At 38.3% G+C, this 27,446-nt stretch overlaps 1 protein-coding gene across 2 annotated transcripts in view; it reads right to left on the bottom strand.

Annotated features, from left to right (window-relative positions):
* Positions 1-3,198: 3,198 nt before the first annotated feature.
* BTBD3 (BTB domain containing 3) overlaps positions 3,199-27,446 on the bottom strand; it is a 34,053-nt gene continuing 9,805 nt past the window's right edge. The window contains exons 2-5 of one of the 2 annotated variants that reach the window (XM_056121322.1): positions 11,457-11,745; positions 10,861-10,951; positions 10,188-10,306; positions 3,199-7,157 (exon numbers count right to left, since the gene is read on the bottom strand). In XM_056121322.1, the coding sequence (XP_055977297.1) occupies positions 6,125-7,157; positions 10,188-10,306; positions 10,861-10,951; positions 11,457-11,599 (1,386 nt within the window). In that variant the 5' untranslated portion in view covers positions 11,600-11,745 and the 3' untranslated portion in view covers positions 3,199-6,124. Of the gene's footprint in view, positions 7,158-10,187; positions 10,307-10,860; positions 10,952-11,456; positions 12,226-27,446 lie in introns of those variants that run through there. The other variant, XM_056121321.1, reaches the window with a different exon arrangement.

Below are 27,446 nucleotides of genomic sequence, written 5' to 3'. Positions count from 1 at the left end.
CATGCAAAGTAAGCTCCTTAACCCTGCGTTATCTCTCCAGCCCTATATGCCATTTTAGGTGTAGAGGCCAAGAAAGACATTTCTCTACAAACTCTTCAAACTTTATTTCAGCCTGTGCAGCCCTTCCTCCTTACATCACTCATTTTGGTACTACTCTGGTAGGGTCAGAGGTTTCCTAAATTGTTTCTTAACTACAGGAAACAATTTCAGTATTAAAGGAGAACATTTAAAATCTCTGAATTTGGGGAAAGTGTCTCTCATGCCCCATCAAACACCTTCCAATTACTTCCTAGAAGTGGAAATTGGTAATCTATAAACCTTTAGTGTGTGGAGAGTGCTGGGTTTGTACCATGGACCTTCAAGAGCACATCCCAAGTCTCGGTGTCTTATTGGTATGATGCCCTCAACCTCTCTTTACACCTAAGATGAATTAAAAACTCAATGCATGAAATCCATGTTCAGCAGATCCTTTGAATGAATTCCTAAGACCCTAAGTCTTTTCTCAGAAACTTAATTAGGGAATATATTCTTTAGCCCATTAAGACCTACATATGTTCTTAGAATTATTATTTTTTTTTTTAGTTTTCAATTGGTTATGGCTCTGGTGCTCTACATGTTTGCTTCTGCACTACTAAAGTTAGGGTACTGAAATAATATATAGTTCAGAGCTAAGACATGCAAAAAATAAAAGCTTCCTAAAATGCACAAGATGTGTCTCAAAAGTACATTTTATATCATTATGTCATATAGCACAAAGTGCTACCCTCTGCTTCAAGCTCTGGAAGATTATCTGCAATTCCTTCAATAGTCATTCCCTTTCTTTTGACTACTTTTTGAATAGAGTTGTTTAGGAAGGAAAATGCAAATTGTATAGCTCAAGTAAAGACTGCTACATATCAAAATATTATCTCATAGGCATTTCTGGTTTCTTACAAAACAGTCTTTATGTAATATGCTGCTCATAAAAATTTACTGTAGAATCTCATGTAAAAATGAACAAGGGCACTAACATGACTTATTTAAAATTATTTTAAAGTTTCATTTCATTCATTTCTCAAGCCAATTGATGTCAAGGACTTAGTGTTCAAAACACTACTAATTAAATTTATAAAAGCCAAAATTATACTTTAATATTGAAGTAATTTTCTATACTGTTATATGAAGTGAAAAATGTAACCCTTAATTTGAAACACAGCTCTCTGCCTTCCTACTGCTTAAACTGTTGAAAAAACTATGAAAGTACCACTAAAAAAGAAATGAGTAAGCAGTTTAACTAACCTACTAGGCAACTTTGGTTATCTCTGTACACAGATTCAAAGTGCAGACTTGACAGAAAGGGTATTTTGTTTATGTATTTTGAGAGGATGGGCATTTCAGATGACTGGATATCAAATACCATCTGCTAGTAAAATTGCTGCCTAATGGATATTTGGGTAAACAAGCAAATAAAAATGATTATAATATCGCACCGGAGCAAGAGTACTGCAGGTAGGCAGTTGCCTTGCATGCAGTAGACTCTGGTTCAATCCCCGGTATCACATATGGTCCCCAAAACCCACCAAGAGTGATCCCTGAAGGCCTGAAGTCCTTCCCGACGGTACCTCATACCTCTCCAAAACGAAAAATAGTTCAAAAGAGACAACAGAGGGGAGATTCCCAATGCATAAATACACCCAAGTATCCCTCCGCAGTAGATCCACCCTTGATAGTGTCTGACACAGTTTAGGGTGGGACAAGATCAATCATCTATCTCTTCCTCAAAAACATTTCTTATTCTCTACCTATTTCTGATTGGGAAACTTCACCAAAGTTTCTGTTGGTTATAGAAATAAGTTAGGAAATAAAACTGTTGAATGAAGAGTCAGTGGTCAATAAACAACTCAAAAAAAAAAAAGCAATTAGAAATAAAAAAAAAATGTATTCATCTACAAACCATCTCAAAGGCACACAAAGTCCTACTTCAGTCCAAAGAACACGTAACTATAGGTTTTCAGGGCCCTTGCTAGCTGCAGTCTCTAATCTTGATACCACTTAGTTCTTCAGGAATGTTCTGCTCCTTCCCAAGGTTTTGTCCATGGTTTTAGTAAGCAAGTCCTGTTCACTGGGAAGAAAGTGTAATTTCAGTGACAAGCTGATCCTGAGTCCCAACAAAGGAAGAGGATCATTTCTAATTGTCTTGGGATACTGAAAACAAACATATGGGGATTAAGTTTAAACAGCAACAGAGAATAGATAATGGCTAAGACTTTCCTGGCTTAAAGATCTTTGCAATTCAGGTTGCATCTGTAATTAAGCTGATGAGAATAGTATTTCCAGTTGTCTTATTGTTTGGAAGGATTCCAAAGTCCTTTATGTATAGACTCTGCAGAAAAGGGAACCCTGAGCACTTGAAGTATTTAAGCAAATATACAGGGATTCACAATAAACTCCAGTATAAAGCAGCAGAGCTACAGAGAAAAAAATGATGTATGTGTATATAATTATGCAAGATTGTCCCTGTGTGTATATATGTATACATACATATATGTGAATGAGAATTTGAAACAGGAAATAGAGACTTGGTTGAGCATATAAATTATATAAAAAAATTCTCATATGGCCTTACCTCCCCATCCCCACCTCCCAATGTAAGCTGTTGTAGCAGATAGCAGGACTCGTCACATCTACAGCAAGACGAGATTCAGCCCCCTCTTTGTACAGCAAGATCCACAGATATTCAAAACACCACAGTACCAGAATGCCAGCCAACCAGAGCTCCATAAAGGGACTAGAAGTGTATCCATTACTCCTCATTAATTAAAGAGCCAGGCTTTGGAACAAAAACAATTGATTAGTTTGTGTACTGTTTTATGTTCTCTTTAGGATATTTTGTCTCAAAATTTACCTTTTGGAAGATGGGGGGGAAGGGAGGCGCACACCTAATGGTGCTCAGGGTTGATTCCTGGCTCTGCATTCAGAGATCACTCCTCACGGGCTCAGAGGACCATATGTGGGTGCCAACAATCAAACTCAGGTTGGTTGTGTGCAAGGGAAATATCCTGCCAGCTTATTATCCCTCTGGCCCTCAAATGTTTACCTTTTTAGGAATAAAACGAATGCTCCAGTGAAACTATCTCTGACAAATGTAGCGGCACCAAAAGTGCCATAAGAAAGTTTTTACTACTACAAGGAACCTAAAAAAATACCAAGGCAAACAAATTATGAACCAGCTTTATCTTTATTTGCATTTAACAGGATTATACACATTCATGTGTCTAACAAGATCTGCACTGTTACATTAAAAATACAGTACAATAACATTCAACATGAGGTACTTCATATTTATATATTTTCCTTCATAAATAATGCTGTAAGCCACTAAATTCAAGCACTCTGATGCACAAGTGGCTAGTGTCTTGAATTAGTTGAGCTTATTTAACATCTTAAAAAAAAACAAAAGACAGTTCAGTGCAATAATTATGTAGAAATTAGACCATTTACTTAAATACTATATTAAAGTATGCTTAAAGAATGTTACACAAGAACTGCTAGCCTAGTTCCCCTTTTTTCCCCAGGTATGAACAACAAACTGCCAGATATATTGGGAAAGCATCTACAGAGTATTTCTGTTTAATAAAGTTGAGTTTATACACTGGAGTTGCCTGCTTGTCAGAACAATGGTTTCTAGTTTTAAAAGCTACAAAGTCTGAAGTCACCAAGGAAAACAAGGCAAAGTACTATAAGTTCTTTGCTTCATACTGCTGAAAATGCAGAGGGGAGATAGGTTTCAGAGTTAAAAGTATTTCTTGTTTTAAATGCAATTTTCAAATTTAACTCATAGTTCTTGGTACCAGCTAATTAGATGGCGGACAGTTTCTTTAAAAAAAAAAGTCAACATAAAATTAAGTTCTTCCGCACCCAGTGTACAGCTGTCCAGGTGGTTCCCACCTGTTCCTTCAGTGACATGGGGGACAGGTTGGTGACAGGAGTAGCTGATAGTGAGTGTCTGTTGCTGACTGAACAATATTCACCTGAAGTTTTCACACCCACCCTCAACAACCTGATCCAATGGAATTAGTGCTAAATAAAATTACTTATTCTCTGGCTTGAAAATGAGTGCCTTCAAACAGGCATACCGTCTATCAATTTGCATGATAGCGGTGAGTTACTGAAATGTTTAGGCATCACTTAAAAATAAAGTCCTTTGTATACGAATTTTTTTCCCAATGGAAAATTGGACATCTATTTCACGGACGCACTGCCAAAACTACTATCTGTCATCTCCCTAATAATATAATATAAGCAACTGTAAGTAAATACTAGGTAATTCTAAAAAGTTGTCCTAGGAGTACTCACTCACAGTCAGCAATAACAGTTTTTTATCATTGACATTAACAGATGTAGGTAATGGCAAGGGTGATTAAAACATTTCCCCAAATCCAGTGTTCTCCTCCATCAAGGAAGCTGGCCAAAGGCAAGAAGCCTGTGTTTTCTGGGAAGCAGTGGCCCAGAAACACGGGCCAGTCACTCACTAGGCCTTGCAGGGGCCAGCAGGGGGAACACTTCTTGTCCCACCTCTCACTAGCCAGGCAGGGAGGAGACGACCCCCGAGGAGGCAAACGCTTGCATGCACGTGAGTGTGTGCACACGCGGCCACCCTACGACTAACCCCTGGCTGCAGACAAGCCAGCTCTGGGCCTGAAGAGCAGGAGAAGGAGGTGGCCAGAGACCAACTCTGGGTGGCCGGGGTAGCCATCTCGGGATCACACTGAGCAGAAAAGCTGCCCAGAACACATGGATGTTTCCACTGGAAGTGAACACACGGGACACTACCAGGATCACGGGCACTAATTTGTCACAAGCCATCACTGAAGTAGAATTTTTGGAAGTGCTTTTCCCTCCTTTGTTTGCACGATGCATGAACAAATGAGAGCGCTGTATATGCTGCTGATGCAGAAATATTATGTATAATCAAGTGTATTGCTCCAGACCAATTTTTTAAAACCCTGTAGGAATATCATTGGCACTTTCAGATGGCCAGTGGCCAGACTCTAGCAGTCCAGGAACAAGACAGAATCAGAATTAACTGAGAAGATGGAAGATAGTCAAAGTAGATGAGGAAGAGTTCAGATTTTTTTTTTTAAATCAACAAATAAAACTCTCATTACATCAACGTCAAGTGCTAAAAAACTAATAGTTACTCCATTATTCTAAAAATTGTTTGGTCCTCTTAATGGGAAAAAGGAGTATGTGCTATACAATGTAACTTACAAAAACAAGCAAGTGGGGAATAGAAGCTAAGTCAGGAGAACCCTTTGCCTTTTCAAACTATATATTCTTAATATTACATCAATCAAACTGTAGGATGGGATGTTTTTAGACCTCATTTTAAAATGATTTTAAATTAACGGGCACTTTTTTTCCCTATTAACAGCAAAATTTATAATTTAGTTACTTCTAAAACAAGTGCCCGTACAGCAGTCCTCCAATTTCTAATCTTGAGGAAAATATATACCTTCTCATAGCCAAAGTCAAAATCAGACACTGTCATATTAATGTATGAGAAATCTTGTGAGTTTGGGATTGAAGAACAAAACAATGTCCAAAATTGAAGTATTTAAAAAGAAATTGGAGCTAAGCATGATTGCGGTCTACTTTCTAAATCACACTTACGGATACGTGAAACTTCTTTCAAAATTGTACACTGAGGTTCATCTGTTTTGTGGGTTTTTTTGGTGGGGGAGGGTTGTTCAAAAATAATTCTTGTCATCAATTTGTCAAATAAATAGGGCTATTTATTGGTCAAAATAAAGCCCTAAAAAAAAATTCAAAGGGATTAAAAAAATTCTTACAAAGGATAAAGCTAGGGACTGTGCTGGGTAGCGGGCAAAGCGCACAAACTCTCCCCAGGTGTATAGACGCAACTCTAAAACCACAAAGCCTTAATAAGAAGTTGGCTCTTTTAAGCAGAGAGTTAAAAGCTGAATGCTGCATTTTTGCCTGTACATAATTAAAAGGTTGAAGGAAATTAGAAACTGCCTACAGCTTCATTCATTACAAATTACCTGCGCTGGTCACATATTTGCAGATGAGCTAAGCATCAAACAAGTAGCAACCAGATGTGCGCTTGAGTGCTCCCAGTTTTTCAAGCATAGAATATGAGTTCAGGAATCTGCCCTCCCTGGACCCCCGTGCCATTGGTGCTATCGGAAGAGCACTGGAACTGCACAGTCACTTTGCCACACTGGACTTCCGTCATGCCTTCCTGCCCAAAGTAGCTGAGTTCGTTGCCGTCCAGGATGACACTGGCTGTGTAGAAGGTGTCTGGCTCTATCTGCACTGGGTACTCGAACCACACGGGGAAGGTGTTGCTGGAGCCATCTGAGAAGTACTTGCTTAAGTTCTGCCCCAGGACCACGCCCTGCCGCTTGAGTTCGATCTTGGCGCTGTACTCGGCAGAGCCGCAGCTGGAGCCGTACAGGCCGAAGCCGGCGATGAACACCCGCTTGTCAACTGCAAACTGGATGCTGTCGCAGCGGCCCCGGTAGCGCCACTGGTTGCTCCGATAGGCACATGACTGGAACCGGTGACAGCGCTGGGGGACGAGGCCCTTCCGGGCTTTACTCACAAACTGCAGCTCGGGCTTCTTGGCCGCCGTGTACCAGAGGAAAATGTCGTTGGTCTCATTGAGAGTTAGAACTCCGGACTGCGCAGCACCATTTGCAAAGTCATCCAGGGCCATTGTAGGTATTCGGATCAAGTAAAGCGCCTTCCCGAGGACCTTGCGTTTGTTCTCAATGCTCAAAGCGAGGTCTTGTCGCTGGCATTCTACTTCAGCCCAGTTGAGAGCGGCCTCAAAAACTACGATTTCTTTGGCATTCAGAGTTTCCCTGCGGAGGATACTTTCGAGTGTCTGGAAGTCGATATCGCAGAATCCCTCAGACTTGAGCGCTAACTCGGCCTGGGCGTCAATCACCTCCCAGCAGCGCTGCGTCAGGTCGGGCTCCTCGAACAGGCAGCTCTGGGACAGCAGCACGCAGGCGTTCTTGGCGCTCAGGCTGGTCTCCAGGAAATTAACGCAGGCTCTGGCAAGGTGAGGGACAATGTACTTTTTGGCAGCATAGAGAGTGGCCAGCACTGTGTCAGCAGCCAAATCAATTTCATCACAATAGATATATCTGAAAGAAAGTACACCACGCGGAAATGTCATTTTCGCAGAATTAAGCATCCTGAAAAAAAACAAAGGCAGCTACTTTCAAGATAGTTGCAAGAAAATCATCTTGCACGGCAGTTAGTGCAGAAATCATCAGAGGCCAAAGAAACATGAGATGTATTTGTAAAATATTATTATTCCAGCTCAGTACTAAGTATACACAATTAAAAACATTAACTGTGTTACCATTCCCATTCTTCTTTATAAGTCACACTCTGTCTTCTCAGAAATACAACAAAAACAAAACAAAAAAAAACATGAAATAGTTTGCTTTTTATTTAATTTATTTTGGTCACACGGGAGGATGCCCTAGGGGTTACTTCTGGCTCACCAGCGCCCCCCGTGGTCACCCAAGCATTGCAAGGAGTGATCTCTGAGTACAGAGCCAGACCTACCCACTGAACTATCACTCTGGCCCCAGGTGGTACAGTTAGAAAAAGAACTGCATTCTCCCTATGTTAGTAGCTGAGTCTGCTGCTGTCAGGGGTTGCACTGGCTGCGTGATCTTCACAGTCACTGTACTATTAGCTCTAAGCGGTCCTTCTTCCCTTCTTCCTCCTCCATTATTTGGTAACTGGTCTTGAGTTTTTCCAAAATATAAAATAAAACCTTACATTACCTATTCTCAAGTATGTCCAAGTTTACTAGATTTTCAAATACAGATGATGCCTTACACTAAATCCAACATAGGCTTTGGGAAAGAAAGGGGGAAAGAAACAAAACACAAACCTAGAAACTCTTAAATTCTTAACCCTACACATTTCTTCTACCTTTAAAGAGTGCACTATTTCTTGACACATCTAATCAAAAGACAGAGTAATGCCTAATTATGTATTATATGTGTGCTTCTGTGAAATGTCCCTGCTTTAGGAGACAAAACACTTTGTGAAAGATGATGGCAAATCCAAAAATGGTATGGCAAGGTAGGAATTACCTGCTTCTTTTTAGGTTGCTGTGGCTGACTAACAGACACTAAGAACTATAAGTTTTTTTTTTAAAAATGCTGATAATGGGGGGCATGTAGGTTATTGGCTACTTGCTGTTAAGTGTCTCAGGTTAAGTCACATAAAGCAGAAATTAGCAATGACTTTTGTGAGAAAGTATAAAATTGAAAGGACATTTTTTGAAAAACTGCCCCAGTCAGAAATGAAACCTGCATTTTTGCTTTCAAGACATCCATTCTCTTCTCTGATAGGCTATAAGCCAACACCACTGGCAAGACCACTTGACACATACCTGCAGCTGAGTCATGCTCTGACCAAAGAACCAGAACCTTGGAGAATCCAGAAGCACAGTCAGCACTTCGTAATTCTTACCCCAGAACTGTTCAGTAAGCAGCCTTCCTTTTCTCTTGACAACCCCCTTTCTAGGAACACTGGCTGCTCACCCACAAGGCAAGAGTGAGGAGAGCCTGCCTCACTCTCCTGCGTGATGAGGCATCAGGAACAACTCTGGCACAACAGCAAATGGCCCCTAAATTCTTACCACTTTATGTGGACTGTGAGTATATTTCAAAAGCTGAACCACAATCTGTACCAGGCAAAACGTTTGTGAGAAAAGATGACTGTCAAATGATGGGTCAAATGGCTCAGGTCTTAGGTGAGATGTAACTGACGCTTGTTTTCCAATTGTGCATATATAATGAATGACACAACACTTGACTGCAGTGTGACCAAAATGCTGAACCAGAACTAGTATTTCACTCTGCAGAATATAACAATGTCACATATACAAAGCTGACCTTACTGGAAAAAAACAAAACTCCTCCCACGTAAAATCAATCTCTATACACATGTCTCTAAAACTGCCCGGGTCACAAAGTGGCGGGTGACTGAAAGAGATGGACTGGTTTAAATGCAGAGCTTCATGTGATCACTTGCCTTTGGCTTCCCTTATCTCCCACTGTGAAAGCCAGAGTCAGCAGCAATTAGATTTCAAAACTATAACACAAATTATTAAATATTTACGTTTCCAAACTACAATACTGTATTTGTTCAGTAGGCAGCAGATAATGAGATAATGCACATCGACATTTTAATCATTTATGGGATTATTGTCCAACTTGTTGAACTGAATATTTGAACGGCTGATGTTTTTTCCCTCAACAAATATTATACTTATTCCAGTGAACTGAAATCCATTCAGCAGCTGAGAAACCTGTATGATGATTTACTTTGGGTGTGTGAGGATAAGGATTAACAAAAATAATTTAATTACTTATTATAACTGCCAAAGGATTTTAATTATATGATAGTACACGTCAATAAAGCAGACCAGACTCTGGTTAACATGTACTGGATTCAGAAAAAAGACCCACAAGACATAAAATTATTTTCAAGAGCCAATACATGCCTTATAACTTTACATTTCTGTATTACCAATCCATCCTTCTGGATACATCCACATGCAATTACAGAAAAATGTATCTTTCAAAAGTGCTTACTATCAAATGCTTAAGATAGAAAAAAAAAGAGTATTTTATGTAAGACTATATATGTATATGTGCACAAAGGTCAAATTTTAAGTGTCAATTTTTACATTTGCTTTTTATAGATAATTCTTAGAAAACATAAATAGTTCATTAATTACTCGTAAGCAAGTCATATGATTTTTTTTGTAAATCAAAAAAGCCCCCAAAACAAACAAAATTTTAAGAGACTTATTCAAAATGCCTAGAGAGAGAGAACATATTTTATTAGATAATGTCTAAACTAGAAAGTTTTATAATTGTAACTTAAGAGCAAATCACAAGCTATGCCTCTAGCTCCATAATCTCATGCTAAGGTGTGATTATAAATGCCTGCATCATTTCACATGTTTTCTACGGCAAGATACGGAATAGTCTTCTTCTGAAACATTTACAAGGTAAGCAGCACCCTCTTTCTTCCTCAGTCTTCCTGTTCTGTTACCCGAAACTTATATTTATAACTGTGAAACTTGCAGGGGATAAGTACGGCACAACTGAAGACTTCCCAAACATATGAATGATGCTTACTTCAGCATAGCGAGAAAAGCAGCAGGTTCAACATCTGGTATACGAATCTCATCTTTGTCCTCAGCAAGTTCTCCGTAAAACATTGCATGGAACACAGAGCTCCCAACAGCTAAAACATACTGTGGAGAAAGGAAAATCTTATTTCACGCACTAAATTGAAAGTATTTTCAGCAAATCAATTCAGAAAAATAACTCTAAGCAATCAAGTTTATTGGACATGGGTACCAAAACCTGCTCTTCTGAAAAAGGTAGAGCGCATCTTGCCATGAAAGAATGAGACAGATGTTCTCACAAACCAATCTCTGCTAATTATCTCAAGGCTTTAACAGATTAGTGCTCAAATTTCCTCATTACAAAATAAATAAAATGAAAAGCTTATCTGACTGATTTCCTAAAGAAGGGAGACAACATATGACTTTCCTAACCTGTCACAACTTCCCATAACTGGAGAGGTAAGAGGGCATGTTTTTGTGTGGGATATAAAGCAGGGTAGAGGGAAACAAAGAAAAAAAAATTAAACAGTGCCAAGGCTTTCTGGAGAGGCTTTTTCTCTGATCTGGTGAAACATGTACTGCCTGCCATCGACACGTCGCCCGCCCCCAGATCCAGGCCGCCTGAGAGGGTCCCTCTTTATGAATCTCACAACTAAACCGGTAATGCAGCTGTTGCTTACTTTGTGTCCTGGCAACCGCTGAGTCCCACCTGGTGGCCCAACCACAAAATGTACATCTGCCATCAGATCGTTATTGAACATCACCGCATTTCTATAAACAGAGGCAATTCATTAATCCACAGCAGCCAACACTTTTAATACCACCCTCCCAACATATAAAATGCACAAACAATTTGCAAGCTAAGCAACAGTTTAATAACTTCAGGGTAAAACTGCAACTAAAGGTTCCAACTAAACAACTGTGGTTGTGATCATTGCAAACACATGGGAAGTAACTAAAGTTAAGAAAAAAATAAAAAAGTTAATGCAAACTTTTCCTTAAGCTAAGGACAAATAAAAGATTCCTAGCTCCTACAGCCCACAGACACAACCCTGTCGCTTAAACGTTACAGCTTGCAAAAACATTTTTTTTTTTAATCTAAGAGGAAAACAGCTGTTCTATTTTGGAAAAGATACAAGGCAGTTTTCCATTACCAATAAAGCTTCTGGGAAAAGAGGAAACAAAGATTTATGTTAAAATACATTACAGGTTGTGCAAATGCAGATACTTGAACACAGGAAAACTTTTCAAGTAAATATGCTGTCCCGGCACTTACCTTTCCCTAATGGTGGGATAAAGTCCCTGCCAATTCGGAGCAGGAATAAGGTTGTTATTACTGAGATTTTGCTGGTGGTACTGCTGGACAGTGGTGTTGCTGGAGTTGGCTGGTTTCTTACGGGGGAATATATCAGCAGCCATCTTCTTCTTCTTTTTAGTCTTTAAGGTAATTATTTCATAACAAACAGGGGGTAACTTGCTGCTGCTGCTGCTGCTGCTGCTACTGCTGCTGCTGCCGCCGGTCGCTGTTTTCTTTGAGCTTTTCTTAGACCTGTTCTTTACCGTCTCTGGAAGCATCAAGAAGAAGGTGAGACATTTCATGTTCTTTTCCTTGTCATCTACCATGAGTACAATATTTCTCTTTAGAATCGGATGTCCCAAATTGGCAGGAACATAAAGGAAAAATTGCTAGCATAAACTAAGATGTTAACAAAAAGTAGTATGCTGGTATTTTGCTTCTTTTTTCAGCCGGGCAAGGTGACCTTTTCACTACGTTGAACAGAAACTGGCTTTAAGTTTTATCCAGTACTGGATCTGTTAAATACATCCCCATCATGATTCCTGTTTCTCTTATTTGCTCATAAAAATAACCCAGTGTCCTAGATCACCTGAAAAGGCTACCCTGAGCGAGGATGACAGGCACAGAGCTGTAGCGCTTGTTTTCTGAATTAGGTTAGCAAGACGTGCGGGAACCGCGCGAGTCTGTTCAGCCGGCTGAAGTTGTGTGGTGAATGGATCGGGGAGAGTAGGTATTACAGCCCTGCAGATGGAGTCAGACAGCCAGTGCTTGGAGCCAATAGCTGAAGTCACCAATCATGATTGGACCAAGCAAAACAGTGACACCTATTGTAACGTGCATAGTTCTGATGTTAAAGGCACAGCAGTTGTATTCTCCTGTCTGCGTTTACTGTACATTTAAATAAAATAAACAACCTCGGAAACGCATTTGAAAGCAGGAAAAGAACAGTTTGAGTCCAGAGATTTTCCTCAGTAGAGTATGCTCCTTTATCTCCCCACCCCCCTTAAACAAGCAGCAACAACTAACAAAGGCTACGAACTGATACCTACTCTAGATTTGTCACAAAATCTTTATCCTGGCAGCAATTTTTTTTCAAATACTGCAAACAAAATCTTCCACTCTAACGGCTAAAAGGGATTATTAATAGCAAAAGCATTCTAAGCACATTTATTACAGCTTAATGAGAAGAACTGTTCTTGCTCTTTTTCTTTTTACAGACTTTCTGAATGCATGTTATAATAGTCTAGTGCAAAATAAGAGATGAGGTCATATGTTCATTTTACCTCCCAATGTTTTCTAGCTTCTGTAGAGTCCCAGATCACAAACACTGTAAATTACACTTGGCTGCACTAAAACATAAGATTAATTCTAGACATAAAAAGTAAGGTTCAAATGAGACAAATCTGGTAATCGGTGTTTAAAGGTTACTAAAACTAAAAAAAAAAAAAAAGTCAAATAGGGCCCTGCTCAAGATCCTAAAACCCAACTACATGCTATAGATACATTTAACTTACTGTAATTTTAAGGAATATAATCCGTAACTTCTAACATAAAGCCAGTAATAGGGCTATTCAAAATTCTCATGCTGCCTAGTTAGAATGCAAAAGGTTCTATTTGCTTTGAATCAGAAGAAAATAAACTATGTCATTTTCACGTATATGAAGCCTCCATTTCGAGATCTGAGTAAGAAAAAACAAAAACACCTGCTGCAAGTTGCACACATGCTTATTTATTTCCAAAGAGCAACTAATGAGGAAATTCAATCTCACCCCCATCTATCTGCATTACTCTCATTTGTTCAAAGGGCAGCAAGCCATTTGCATCCCTCACCCCCAATCTAACCTTCAAGACACCAAGCCTTGCTTGCTGGCTAACATTTATCTGAATAATGTGTGCCTGATGAAGTGTGGCACAACAAAGGAGAGGCATTATTGTTATTATAATTAATAATCTACTAATGATAACACTTCAGAAAAATCAGGACTCCAAGTACATAGGACACCCCCCTCCTTCAAAAAAAAAGTATATTCCATAAGAAGGAGGATCTTTACTGTCATGATGATTATTCTTTGGGCTACTCCTGGTATGGTGCTTGGGATCATTCTCTCAACAGTGCTCAAGGGAACATGCAGTGGTGGAAGCAAAGTCTGATTTCCAGTGTGTAAAGCATGCACACAGTCACCCTGGAAGCAATCGTCCTAGCCCTAGGAGTGTTACTCTTAAAACTATCTACAAAGCTACTGCAAAAAGACAACAAGCACTCTGCTTTTTCATTACACGGATTAGGTTCTTATTACAGGGCTACCACAAATACACAAATATATATATACAGTTTCAAATCATCTTTAATCTTACTTTAACACACACACCAGTTTAAAATCAAACTGCACATGGATGGGACCACCATTACCCCACTTCAATCCCCAGCACCCAGTATGTTCCCCTAATCCCCACCAAGAATAATCTCTGAGCACAGAGTGGAGAGTAAGCCCTAAGCAGCGCCAACTGTGACCCCTTGTTCCTCCCTCCTCCTCCCCAAAAAAGCACATGGAGAAAAGAAGAAACAAAGGAGCTCTAATGATCAAGCTCACCACTTAGAGTAGGGTTCAAATCAACAATTTCTTTCCTGTACACTACAATGAGTGTCTGGACCATCATCAGAGCCCTAGGAAAGCCCCCAAGACAAGGTTTCTCTGAGCAGGATTGATTCCAGGCATATTTCTAACAAACCTAACTAGTACACAGTTCTTCAGGTCAAAAGAGAAATGAGCCTCTTTGAGGTGGACATAATCATTGGAAGAAGGACAAATCATAGGAAAAAGTATAAAGAGCAGTCACAAGAATTAAAAAGCTTTGTGTTTTTATTTTGAATGCAGCTGAACATTCTTTGCCAAGAAAGATTTAAAAAGAAAAAAAAAAAACCCTGGCCTCTGTCCTCTGTATCACTTCATCACTTATGAACCGAAAGTCAAAACTACCCATGGAGCAGGGAGATAGCTCAAAGGGATAGTGTGCATGCCTCACATACCAGAGTCCTGAGTTTGATCCCTGACAATAAGTGGCCACCGGAACACCACTGGGAAAATCCAAGAGCACTGTACTAGGAGTAGCCCTTTGCATCCAACATGGCTCACAACCCAAAACCAACCAACTAACCCAACTATACAAAACAAGTTAAGGAAGAAAACCATGTAATTAAAAAAAAAAAGTTCACTCTCAAAATTAAAGGCTGCTCTTAATAAGAAAATTCTGCTTTGTGGAAAAGCTTGAAAAGACTAGGTTAAATACAGTAGTGCTGACTCAGAGTACTGTGCCAAAGAGGGACATTATCAGACATGGAAGTGGGAACTGATAAGCATGGCAGCTAAGTACCCCAGAACAATAACAAAACTTTCTTTTAATTTCTGAGGCAACTTTGAAAAGCATGGAAATGTTAAATAAACGCAAAACAATAGAAAGCTTGTTTGAGAGCTACTTATCTTAGCATGGTAACAGAACAGGTAACACAAGGTTCTAACAGTCTAAGGAGCAGCCATAGCACCTCCTGGGAGCCTGGCATAAAGGCAGGATCACAGCCAGATTCTGGACTAGAATCGAGAACCCAAAGAGACTTTCTACACAATATGTATGACATTCACGTTTGGAAAAATCTCATGTAACATAGAAGTGAGGATTGTTACAAGGATCCCAAGGATCCAGCATCAATATTAAATGGCACATTTTGCACGGCATTACCCAATAAATAGAAAAAGATTTTAAAATAATTAAACTTGGTTTGGATGCACATACAACAGTATAACTTGCTATGGACTTCTTTTTTGGGGCGGGGGGGGTTACACTGGCAATGCACAGGGGTTACTCCTGGCTCTGCACTCAGGAATTACTACTGGCGGTGCTCAGGGGACCATATGGGATGCTGGGAATCGAACCCGGGTCGACCGCGTGCAAGGCAAATGCCCTACCCGCTGTGCTCTCACTCCAGCCCCACTATGGACTTCTCTGGATAAAGTCTTAGTTGTAAAAATTCAGGTATATAGACAACCAAAAGAGAGAGGTTCCAACTAAGGTATCTGTACATCTCTGGAAAAGGAGCTAAAAGCCAGATTATTTAAAAAATACTGACTGAGGTAATTTTTGGATTTTAAAATAAAGAATTAAAAAATATCAAGCATCAATCACACAGAACCAATTAATAACTTAAAATGAGCCACTCTGAATTCCATTCCAAAAACTCAGCACCCTGGCACAATGAAACCATCTACCAAGTAATTCGCATTGGTTTGAGCACTTAAAAGTTTGGGGGAAGAAAAAAAAAAGTTTTGGGGCAGGGGCGGACAGTTGCTGAGGTCTAATGGGCTCCTTGCCTCAGCCACAAAATGCAGTTTCTTTAGAATGAGTGCTTCTCAAACCAAATAAAATATCAATTCAAAATAAGACCTTTTGTATTTTGACTCTAATAATAACATACTTAGTGCAAGTAAACACACATACAAACCTTGGAAAAAGATGAAAACTAAAACCAACTTCAACACTGTATTGTAACTGGCATAAAAGGGTTGCTAGGTTCATGGTCATCCCTCACTCCACAGATAATAAAGGGGACCAACATGAAGGCAAGGAGAATGTTTTTTAAAGGATGGGCAACAGAGGGAACCTCAAGCAAAGTCTGAAGCTATGTAGGAAACAGACTGCCCCTGTGGGGTGCTGGGTGAGGTTCTCATAGACAGAGTGAGGGTCCTTCAGCGAAAGCAGGTAGAAATCTGGACATAGACTGCAAAAGGTGACCACTGGCTGCAGGATTGCTGGCATTCCCTGGGCCGGGAACCCGCTCCGTGCAGGCTGAGTGCGGCAAGTTCCCGGTGTTCCCAGGGTCTGCTCTTTAGAGGACGCTGCTTCCAGATCTCCCCTACCTACCCACCTCCATCACTGTTCTCCTTGTGATGAACTCTATTTTCTACTATGTGTTTTCTCAATGTTATTCTTTGGATTTCATGATCGGAGTTAAAGGATCAGTGGCATTGTAGATTTCTAAACTTTTAAAGCTGAACATAAGAAAGAAAGAAAGAAAGAAAGAAAGAAAGAAAGAAAGAAAGAAAGAAAGAAAGAAAGAAAGAAAGAAAGAAGAACATTCCATTATTCCTTTTCAATCAAAGATTTGGACTAGGGATCACCAGGTAAGGAAGAAGGCAAAGCTTCATCTACTTAATATAACCCATGAATAACCCCACAAAGTACACGCAAAATTAGGAGTGGGCAGTTATTTTTCTGGGAAGGAAAACAATCTATGACCCAGAATACAATTGCAATGTTATGAAAATCTAAGACAGATATGAATATATAAAACAGCCATAGCATTTTGTTCTGTTTTCATTTCTAGTCTAATTACAGATTATGGCATCTTTCCTTCCTTAAAATTAAATATTTTTTAAACATAGCTAAAACACCATCTACTGAATGTATAATGCGGAAACATCACCCAAGTGGCTGAAGGTAATGAAGGCCACCAGCCCAATACCTCCTGCCGAATTTCACAAAAGCTCTTTAAACTAAAATTTATTACATCGCTATAAACATCCTGAAATTTAGAGCTGTTATGGGATATGGCTAATGTACCCTAATGGGACTGGTCAAAAATTCCCTCAATAATTTATGAAAGTACTCTCAAATTACAACATGTTGATCAAGTGGTGTATAATGGGCTTGGTATCCACCTAAAGAGATGCAAGGTTAGGTTAGCTACTAGAGAGGTTTGGATCACTTTTAAAATTTCAACACAGTCCAATCATCTTTCTATCTTTACATTCAACTACTAGTAAACAAAATTATCAACACAATTAAGTTCACTTAGTCATCTGTTTCACTTTCACTGAAGACATCAATCCTTCTATTTACTAGTATATTTCATTTGGAGACATGAATGAAATTTGCGACTTAAAGGGACTTCAGAAATCACTTAATACAACATTGTTCCATTGACAATTATGCTGTCATTAGATTTTGTATTAAACGTCATTAATAGTGTTGTATTAAATGCAATCGAGGTCCACAAGTTTAAGTTTGTATTTAAGGGGGGCAGGAAAGACAGAAAAGAGTCCATAGGTAAATTGTGGAGCAACGTCTGGATTAAAAGGTAGTTTTTCCTTCTAAGGGTCTATCTCACTGTGATTCAATAAAAAATAAATAAAAGGTAGCTTTTCTTCACTACCTCATTTTGTCTGTTTCAACTTACTCTCATTTTCATCACAACGATTACCCCATTCTTACTCAATGCTTTCTCTTCATATTTCTAACCTACTTTAAAAGAAAATACATGCAAAATTTTACAGAGATGGAAATCTGAGTAAATGTACTCTACTACACCTTACAAGAAAGAATGATGGACAGGTCTTTCCTAGAAAGAAATGGTGGAAAAGTATAATAGAAAGTAAATAAATGTGTAAAATCTAGAGGAAAATATTGAAGAACAGAAGAGGCTCTCCAGGTAAAACGCAAGTCAGAAAACCAGCAAATTCTGTTAACAGCTCACAATTCTGGCAACTCTTGTTTGACTTGTCTAACTTTGAACTCCTTCCTTGTCTGGACTTGCATGGTCTACTATAACTCATCTAAACAGCCACAATTAGTAGTAAGGTTAACTGGTTTATACAAGGTGGAAACTACACTTCAAATGTAACAGAAGTGTAAGTCAAGATGGAATAGCATGTAGTGCTGTTTTTGCTTAGTTTTTGTTATTAAATGAAATGGCTTTAAAGAAGTTTAAGAAATATGATGGGGGTATTTTACTTTGTCCCCCCTTTAATAGAGAGCAAAATACACAGGTGATTTGGGGAGTAAATTATGTAACAGCTGCTAGAAAACTATATGCTTCCTAAATCTGAAAATGAATACGGAGTCAAGCATAGGTGGCTTTACAGTGAATAAAGGAAGATCCATTAACAAGTGACCTTGAGGTTAGGTACTTAGTATCTGTGGGCTTAATTTTCCTCATCTGCCAAATGGGGTAATTATATCCAACTCATACCTCTCAGGTTTATTATAAAGGTTGGATTACAAATTTGTGAAAGCACTTCTATAAAAGCTGAAAACACAGAGTACAGAGGTAAATTTTCACCATCAGTTGCAACTGAAGCAAAGTAGAAAACATTTGAGATACAATCTTGCAAAATACAAAAGCCCAAAACTCAAGCTGGCTCAAGTCAATCTTTCACGCTTTCCAACTACTGACATTTCATCCCAACTACAGGTTTGCTCCTGCCCACTGGTCAAGCAAGTTTTTTTGCTGTGGATCTCACAGGTGAGGTTCAGTAATCACAGTTTGTCTTGAACACTGTGATCTGGTCCCACTCCTTCCCGGAATTCCACACAGGAAAATCATATGCACTCTGAACCTCAAAAGGTCACTTCCTGGCTGATACCCAGCTCCAAGGAGGGCAAAGGCGGCAAGCAGCCCATCTAACCACACAACAACATCTATACCAGCAACTCAATTTGCCTTTTCTCAAAATGACCTAATCTGAATTTTAGCACCAAAGGAAATAACAAAAACAAACAAGCATTTGGTTCAAGACATAACCTGAGGGGCTGGAGTGCCAGGACGGGTTGTGAGGTTCTTTTGGACACAGCAGACCAGGGCTGCATCCCTGGCATCCCGTAAGATAGATACCCTGTACACCACCAGGAGTGACCCCCTGAGTGAAGAGCCAGGAATAAGTCCTGAACAGTCAGCTGTGGCCCAAGACAAAAATTTAAAAGGAAAAAAAAAAAAGACCTAACCTCAATACTAAAGTTCATGGACACTTTTACTATATTATCTCCTTTTAACCAGAACACTTTTAAATGGGGGAAATGAGGTGGGGATTGCTCACCGTTAACAATGTAATGATTTTCTAAAGCTGAAATATTCTTTTTAAAATTTTGGATGTATTTTGGTGCCAAGGACCAAACCCAGGGCCTCACATATGTAAGAAAAATTACTGAGTTACAAATTTGTCCCTAAACTTTCATATGACATCTAACAGTATTTGATGTGTATAGACTTTTAAATGACTTTTTTTTTGTTAGAAATTAACACTTCATCTAAATCCCAAATCATCCCCTATGTGAAATGTGGTGCTATTCAAAACAAATATACAAAACTTATCAAGAGAAATTCTAAAGATAGCTATTTAAAGCAATGACACAATAAATTTTTAGTACAGTTTTTGATTTGGTTTTCTTTTGGGTCACACCAGCATGGCTCAGGGCCAACTTTTGGCTCTGTGCTCAGAGATCACTCCTGGCAGTGTTTGGGAAACAATATGGGGTATCAGGGATGGAACTCAGGCTGTCATGTACGAGGTAAGCACCCTACCCACTGTACTACTGCTTGGGCTCCTCTTTTTAGAAACTTTGGTTAATAAAAAAATCTAGTGATTTTTGTATACTCTGAGAAATACCACAAACTTCCTCATATGCGATTTCTGCAAAATATCTTTTCCAATTCTATATACATAAAGATCAAATAATCTGTAATGTTTGGAAAATATAATGATTAAAATTTTTCTTTATATTGTGCTATTATTAGTTTTAACATGCAGTTAAAACTACAAACATGCATACATATATATGCATATATATATATGTCACACTTTATTTTATTGCTAAGATTGGTTCTTCCCACATTTTACCATTTCTAAAATCAGGTTATATCTTATAATTGATGGCATTCATGAAAAGTCTATCTAAAAGCTCTTCTCCCCCTTTCTTGTTGGTATATAAAATAATGGCATGTTTTACGACTTATGGTAGCTTAGTGACAGGGAAATAAAAGTAAAATACATATAACTCAAAAGAAATAAAGGAATCTATTTCAAGCTGATGGCTCAAAATTCTGGCTGAACTACATTGAAATAATTGAGCTTTTTATCAAGTAGTTATTTGATAAAGTATATAATCATAGTTCTCAATTGAGACTGCTACTATGACAACCAATGAATGATATGGTATAAAGTTTAGATGGAAATTCCAAAATGAGAATTTCCATTGCCAGGAGTAGTTGAGAATTCTGGGATTAAGACAACAAATGCACTTGAATATTTTCTCACTGCACAAAACTGTAGATGTACGTAAAGCTGAGTAGAAAAAAGGCCATTAAGGCTCTTCGTTCAAGGACTATTCCTGATGGGTCTCAGGGGAATCATAGAGGATGCTGGAGATCAAACCCGGGTCATCCAATTGGAAGCCTTAGCAATGTACTATCTCTCCAAGTCCTCAGGTAATATTTGAAAGGAATTTCATCAAAGATTAGCATACTTTATGTTAAATATATTAAACGTATCAGCTTACAAAGCACCATACTTAAATTTAGGATTAGATGATTTTAGAAATTAAAATTTCAAACAGAATCAAATTTCAAACAGAATGAAACTGTAATTTAAGAGGAAGAAATATTATACTGAAACCATTCCATTATATGTGTGGTATTGATACTTAAGACAGATTTGTCCAAATAAAAGTAAAATTAGATCTCAGGAGGTGACTTCTAAGAGGACCTGGAAGGTGGCTTCTGATCCAACAGAGGGTTTTAATCATACTGAAAATGCTACAGTGCAGTAAACTTACCCAACCACTGCTATAGCTACTTTGGGGTTATTTGTAGGTTTTACTAAACAAAATGTATTTTGGGCAAGATAAATTTTCTTTTATATTTTCTACTTAATTTTATTTATTTTTATATTTATTATTTATTTAATTTTATTTATTAAAATTATTTAATAAAATAATCATTTTCTATTTGCACTACTGATTAAAAGTATATCCACTCTCAGGTCGTTAAAACCCAAAATCTTTCTTTGTTTTTATGTATAACTAACCAAAGAATTTGGTAAGGTTACCTTTTTCAATGAGTATGTAGAAAGATAAAGAAAAATCCAGACAATCCTGAAGTAACCAGACAGTCTGTATTAGTGGGTCACAAACCAATATCCCCCAACAACTATTCTTAGTGGAAACCCTCTACAAAATAAAAAAGGATTGCTAAATACAAGTCACCTAAATGCATGCTGTGCCCTTAAGTCATTCACAGGTGCTTAGAAATGAATATGCTATCCTATCCTTCAATACACTACCTCTCCCTATATCCAATATAATAATAGAAATTATCATAGATTTAAAAATGTTGTCACTGTAAAATGAATAATGCAGGTTTGTTTAAAGCAAGGTGGAAAAGTGGGAACTGAGAAGCTTCCATATCTTATTTTTGCAAAACCACAGAGAAATGACCAGTTACCAATTTTACATTTTGACTATCATAATACACACATCCACAAGCTCTTCAATTAATTCTTAATGAAATGCCTTCCTTCATTTCTACAACATATGTGACTAGAATAAAATATAGCTATTTTAAGCAGGTAATACAAGAGCTGAAATAAAATATCTGCTACATTGAGACAATTGTGTTAGGAGAAAACACAAGCACATGTGAAGGTACAAGGCACCTTCACATTCAATCTACAAGTTCCAGGAGTAGAAAGCACCACACAGAAATGAAAAAGGCACATGTAATTTCCAGTCTAAATAACAAAAATACCAGCTAACTATTAAAGCTGGATAAAAAGCCCACAACATAGGATTATTATATAAGCCAGCTTCTGGCAAAAACTCAAGTAAAATCTGTTCTAAATACAAATTAAAACAGTTTATGCTATACTTAATTAGCTGTACCTATGAAGTTTACTATTCCTCCTGCCTGTTGTGAAGGAGACAATACAAAGGTATAATGTACTCTGAATGTTGGCATAACTTTAACTATTTCATCACCAAGCAGCATTCCTAGACTATCCTCATTTGCTGCAAAAAATAATTACTTGTCTCTAGCAATACTTCCTTTTTATTTCCATGTGTTCTAATATTAAAATCGGAATAAAAATTAAGAGGGATCTATACCTGGCTTAAGTGCATGAGTCAGAACAAATTAGGTTTTTTAAACAAAAAATGTAACAATATACTCAGAAAGTCTTTTTAAAATAAACTACTAATAAATTACATTAGTAGACCAGAAATTAATTGCTCATTAAGTAATGCTTAAAAAGTTGACTTGGAAAGCGTATTCATAAAAATGTTTCAAATTAATTTTAAGTCGATTCCCCCAATTCTGCAAGTGTTTTTCAGTAAAAAAGCAGATTAAAGGCAAAATTAAAGTCAAAATGTATCTTCAAAAAATGGCAATTCAATTGTTAGTACTTTAATGTGTGTGGCTGTTTTTGTAACATGAAAAAACAATCATTTTGCCACAGTTTAGAAATATATGCACTCATATAATATCCATGAGTCTTGATGGTGGATGATCAAGGATCATGATTACTGATCTAACAAAGAGCAAACAGTGTCACAGTGTAGCTGATCAAAATTTACTTGAGTCTGTCAGGTGTCTATATTTCAATATTCTAATGTAGGGATATTCTGATACAGTAGGGTTCAGTACAGGAAACCCAAATGGTTTATATTAGTACTTGTTTTAAGTAATAAAGTCAGAAAGCAAAATTTAACATAAAAAGGGGATGAGAGGAGGCTGGAGCAGTAGCACAGCAGGTAGAATGTTTGCCTTGCATGCGGCCAACCCAGGTTTGATTCCCAGCATTGCATATGGTCCCCTGAGCACTGCCAGGAGTAATTCCTAAGTGAATGAGCCAGGACTAACCCCTGTGCATTGCTGGGTGTGACCCAAAAAGAAAAAAACGGGGGGGGGATGAGAGGGGGTTGATTATTAAGAGACATGTGGTCAACTGTTGAATCAACTGTTCTCCCCACTCTCCCTAAAAGGGGAATGTGAAAGGAGAATGGTTCCTCCCCCCCACCCCCCATACCAGATGTACAGCATCTATATAGGAAGAAGAGTAGAAACCTTATTTACCTTTCCTTTTCACTGAGACAAAACTAGCTGGTGTACAATAAAGACACTGGAATCCCTGAGACCTGGCTCATAGCTCTACCTATATGTGTTCTCTTCAGTTATGCATCGTGCAAGTAAGATTCCTGACCTTATTACTTCCTAAAATCCTCACAGTCCTTTATAAATCTACCTATCAGAAATCTATAGATCCTTCACAGAACAGTTCAAAGAGACCTACGACAAGACAGTTTCCTGGGATTTTCACACACCAACAACAAACACTTGTGTCACATCCCATCATGCTCCAGGATTTTCTGATTAGACTGCATTTTCTCAGGTCTCCAGCTCCGTATCTGAGTAAATGCTCACAATATCACACCCACACCTGGCTTTCAATCACTACATCTAGATTGCATTTGTGGAGTAACTAAAATTGCCTGAAACTAAGGCAGATGTGGCTTCCGGCTTTCAGAGATGCAGATTTATACAAGGTACAGTGGTAAACAACCTAGACAGACATCTCGAAAATGTGTCCTGAGGCTCCCTGAACATGTCCAAGCACAAATGTGGTTTTTACAATATCACATTCATCTTGCAGCTAGTTCAACTGAAAATACTACAGCTCAACTTAACACAAGTTCCCACAAGTGCTCACAGCCTTAATTTAATGTAATATAGATATACACATATTCAAAGAGAAGGGCTGGTTAACCAGGAGCAATATCTCAGTTACCAAGAGAAACTTGCCTTTATCAACAGTTCTCAATTCATGGCCTGGAATATTAACATATAGCACAAGGAAAGAATTTTAGTGATTTAATGAACTGTAAAGGATGATAAATTCCCAGTAATTCACATGAAAGGAGGAAAGCAATCACATGATTAAGCTTTGAAAAAAAATGGATAATTAAAAGAAGTTTTATATGTGGCTTTGAAATGGGTTTTGTCTGTACTTAATATTGAATGGATGAATTTCCACTACATTAGACACACCCAATCTTCAAACAAAGTGAGAAAATAGACTTGTGTATACATGGCTGAGTATATGAACAGTCTAGAAAGTTACGCCTACCCAGCAAACAAACCACACTGGGATGGGGAATATCAAATTTCAGATTTGAAACACCACAGAGCAGGAGCAGAAGTCAGAAAAGGTTATTTCTTACATGCATTCATCACTAGGTTATAATCTCCATATCCTGAAAAATGAAGAATTCTTAACTTTCATCTATGTGCTTCTACATCCTCTTAACATATTGGAGTAAAAATCAATACAGATGGCAATATCAACATCACAACACTTGATCAAGCTAGCCACGGCTGGGATAGTATGTTTATGAAAGGAAATTTTTGCCACTAGCAATGATTTTGAACCATTAGTAGTGTTGATAATGTAAACAAACTTAAAAAGAAGTGGTCTGAATGGTGTGTTAGCAAACAAAAAATTAATAATAATAAACTAAACAGTAGAATGAAAAATGTATTTCTTGCAAGGGGGGATGAGGCCAATATATTCTCTGTTGGCCTAGCTACTTAAAAGAGTGTTCATTTCAAAGCATTATCATTTGAAGTAGATCTGTATTTAAAATAAGTACAAGTGAAGGAAACCCTCCAGAACCTCCCACTGACATTTGGTCAAAGTGACACACAGCCTAAATCCTCAGGGGCGGAGCCATCTGTTTTAAACATAAAGATAAGATTTTTTTTTCCCTCAGAAGCCTCAGAAGAGATAAGGTTCGGTTTCTGTAAATCACTCTCTTCACTATGGATGCAGCTGATTCCTAACTTAACTTGGTCAAGCCAAAGACCCAGAGCAGCAAGAGGGAAAATGCCTGGAAGGAACAATCACATAACTTTTTCTTCCCATCCCCCCACCCCCACCCCCCACATACACCTGGGAGGTTGAAGGATTTAGAAATAGAGGTCAAAGAGCCTGGGTGAATACAGATTAACTATTGTATTTTTGCCACATCAATGCACTATTTCATGTGGGATTTCTGGAAGATAAAGCAGTAAAAATTGCTCTGATTAAACCTCGACCTTGAATACACATTTTTTCCAATATTCCGTGGTGAAGTGGAAAGTCTGCATCAGGTGATTCTGGTGAAACTGAAATACAACAGTTGTCTTGGGGGTGGGGGGGGGATGCTAGTGCCGCTATTTCTTTCAAACCATTTCTTTGAAAAACTGTAAAGAAATTTCAGTGACCTGCAAGGGAAGGAGGGGAGGAAGGAGGAAAGAAAAGAGGGGAGGGAGGGAGGAAGGGAGGGAGGGAAGGAAGGAAGGAAGGAGGGAAGGAAGGAAGGAAGGAAGGAAGGAAGGAAGGAAGGAAGGAAGGAAGGAAGGAAATTTGTTGTCTATACTACACCAAATCCTCCCGACCTGCCCCCCCCACCCCAGTAATCAAGGTTGCCAAATTTAACAATAAGTTGCTCTGCAATGTCAAAATCTTTCTATATGTTACATAAAAAAAAAAAGTGTGTTGAAAATAGAGTTTAGGCACTCAACAGGAGAGTAAAAAGAAATGTGCCTGAAAGAGGCAGGTGGTGGGGGAGGGGTGGCGGGAGGGATACTGGGAATATTGGTGGTAGAAAATGTGCACTGGTGGTGGGATGGGTACTGATCATTTTATGACTGAAACAATCACGAAAGTTTGTAAGTCTGTAACTGTACATCATGGTGTTTCATTAAAAAATTTTTAAAAATATTTAAAAATTAAAAAAAAAAAAGAGTTTAGGTTAGAATTTTGCAGATGTCCAGAAAAGAGTCTACCAGCAGTAAGTTTTTATTTAAAAATAGTCCTTTGTGTTTATGGCTTTTTTTCTTTTGGGTTATACCCGGGGATGCTCAGGGATTACTCCTGGCTTTGCACTTAGGAATCACTCGTGGTGGTGCTCGGGGGACCATACTGGATGCTGGGAATTGAACCCGGGTTGGCCGCATGCAAAGCAAAGGCACTACCCGCTGTGTTCTGGCTCTAGCCCCTACAGCTTCATTCTTAAAAGACTGATACTAGATCTCATATTGCATCATATTCAGTCATTTTATATCATTACAGACAGAACATAAAATCAAAGTATAAATCGCCCTGATTGTGAGCAACCAAATTTCTTTTAACTTACTCCAAATACCTAGTATCTTGCTATCCCTAACCAATACCCACCCAACCGGGTAGTGTGTGTCACTGCCTTGGTGTGACGACTTTTAAGTAAATGTCAGCAGCTGTGAACAAGCCCTAAGTGCAGAGTCATTTTGAAATTAGAGTCTTACATAGCACTAACAAGAAAAGTAGATAATAACCCAGAATTTCGATTAAGCATAGCTTGATACTACAGAAAAATGTGTTCAATAGTAGCACACTAACTAGAAAATCTACTAATCACAGAAAGAAGTTCTGTATCATTAAAATATGTGTCCAAAGGGATGGTTTCAACGTGAGAGACATAAAGATCAGAGTGTATTCTTTGTCCAGCACTAACTGTCCATGATAAAAACCGTGGTTCTAGTTTAGTCTATTCTTAGGTTGCTAGCCCACTCACTAAAATAGCCTTTCTTGTACATGACATCACTTACTTGCCTAAAAATTGTCAACGTACAAACCTATGCATCTCGTTCTTATGCAACTAAAGATAGAGCCTGATGCTTTTGAATTATTTTTTGAAGTACACAAAAGTAGACTTTAAAAAAAAATGAAAGCAAAACTTTACAATGACTGTGAAAATGGTTGCTGTAGGAATAACTAGAAGGTACTTTGGTTTAGGATACTGAAGGTAAAGAATTGAGATGCTTTGATTTCTGTGAATTTAGTATTGTGTTCCTCTGTGGCTCCAAAGCATTTAAAAATCACCTCGCAGAGGAACATATTTCATTCAGCTAGAACCTCAGAGGGGAAAATGTTGAAAGGAATGAGACAGAAGTATGTACTGGGCAGCAAGAAAGCTTAAAAAGAGAAAATAAATGATTCCATGTCGCTTTAAGAACTGTTTAATGAGGAAATTTACCACAATAAACAGTGGTAGTACATCACTGGTATTTACCAGGGAGTAGAGACATTGTTTTTGAAAAACTCTCAAGCTGACAACATTGCCCACTCTTGG

The sequence above is a fragment of the Sorex fumeus genome, unplaced genomic scaffold (genome assembly GCF_029834395.1).
Source record: "Sorex fumeus unplaced genomic scaffold, SorFum_2.1 ptg000044l, whole genome shotgun sequence".
In the NCBI taxonomy this organism is placed as follows: Eukaryota; Metazoa; Chordata; class Mammalia; order Eulipotyphla; family Soricidae; genus Sorex; species Sorex fumeus.
Note: the sequence above shows the minus strand (reverse complement) of the source record. Positions and strands in the feature narration are given on the sequence as shown.